General features: G+C 42.0%; 1 protein-coding gene across 3 annotated transcripts in view; it reads left to right on the forward strand.

Moving 5' to 3' along the window:
* LOC102289801 (membrane-anchored junction protein) overlaps positions 1–757 on the forward strand; it is a gene marked incomplete at its 3' end in the record, with an annotated part of 12,891 nt that extends 12,134 nt beyond the window's left edge. For all 3 annotated transcript variants that reach the window (XM_005927740.3, XM_042223139.1, XM_005927739.3), the window contains 1 exon segment: positions 690–757. In XM_005927740.3, the coding sequence (XP_005927802.2) occupies positions 690–757 (68 nt within the window).
* Positions 758–1,211: the final 454 nt, after the last annotated feature.

Below are 1,211 nucleotides of genomic sequence, written 5' to 3' on the forward strand. Positions count from 1 at the left end.
AGAGAGGCTGTGGCGTTTAAATAATGCTAAAGTAGTACTACGAGACCCAAAGAGTACCAGTTGTGTACCACTAACACCAACTTGAGCCATTCATATAAGGCTGGAGGGATCCATACTTTTATGTTTTTACACCACATTCAAACCAAGTTGAATTTTGCTGCAGAAATCAGACTCATCAGACCAGACAACATTTTTCCAATCTTCAATTGTCCAGTTATGGTGACCTCATGAATTGTACCCTCAGTTTCCCATTATTAGCTTACAGGAGTGGTACCTGGTGGGGTCTTCTGCTGCTATAACCCATCTGTTTTAAGGTTCCACATGTTTAGCTTGAACTTCAGCAGGTTGTCTGGACCATGTCTTCACGTCTAAAGCCATTGAGCGATGCAATGTGATTGGCTGGTTACATATTTGAGTTAACAAGAGTTGGAAAAAGTGCACATAACAAGTTGGCTGTTGAATGGACCACTGAAAACCTCATACTGGCTTAGTTAATGCATCTCTTCCTATGCCCTTTTGTGGCTCTGTCCTGGTCAATTCACATACATGAACATTTTAGATTTGTTTTGGGGGTATTTGGGTTTTTTATGCTTTTTGGGGTTATATCACCATATGGGAAAAGTGGTGAAAACAAGTTATAGCAGGTGTGTGTTATTTATCTATATTTTCTTCTCTTTTTTAAATAAAAGCAGCCTGAGATAGTACTGCAGGAGCAGGGGACACCTGTGAGACCAGGATTTCTGAAGCAGCTGGCCAGGTCAGTATGACAGTGCAGTGCCAACACCATCAGTAGAGTTTTTCCTTGAATGCTGCAGGCAGACACAGCAGGGTAACAGTCAGACAGTTAATTGATTTTTTTACACCCAGGGGAGAAACAAGAGCTGATTTGTACGGTCGATCTGCTGATAAAATAAGATGTCAAAGATTACAATGGGTTGGGAAGTCCCACTCTGCAGGAATGCTGTAATTCCTGTGCATGTAAGCACAGAAATTACAGTATTCCTGCGAAATGCCGGCTCACAGTCGCCCGATGTCCTAAGGCATATCAAGGACTGACATGAGCATGTTCTGAACGAGCATGCCAAACCATTTAACAAGTCTTTTCGTGGTGGTAATGAAATACGGTAGCAGCTCTGTGGACTGAGCCCAAGAACCCTGTCTTAATGTTATCAAATGTGCATTTCGTTCACTGCAACAATCTCTAAAAGTCT

The sequence above is a fragment of the Haplochromis burtoni genome, unplaced genomic scaffold, assembly GCF_018398535.1.
Source record: "Haplochromis burtoni strain Fernald_Lab_line unplaced genomic scaffold, NCSU_Asbu1 Contig_102, whole genome shotgun sequence".
Classification (NCBI taxonomy): domain Eukaryota; kingdom Metazoa; phylum Chordata; class Actinopteri; order Cichliformes; family Cichlidae; genus Haplochromis; species Haplochromis burtoni.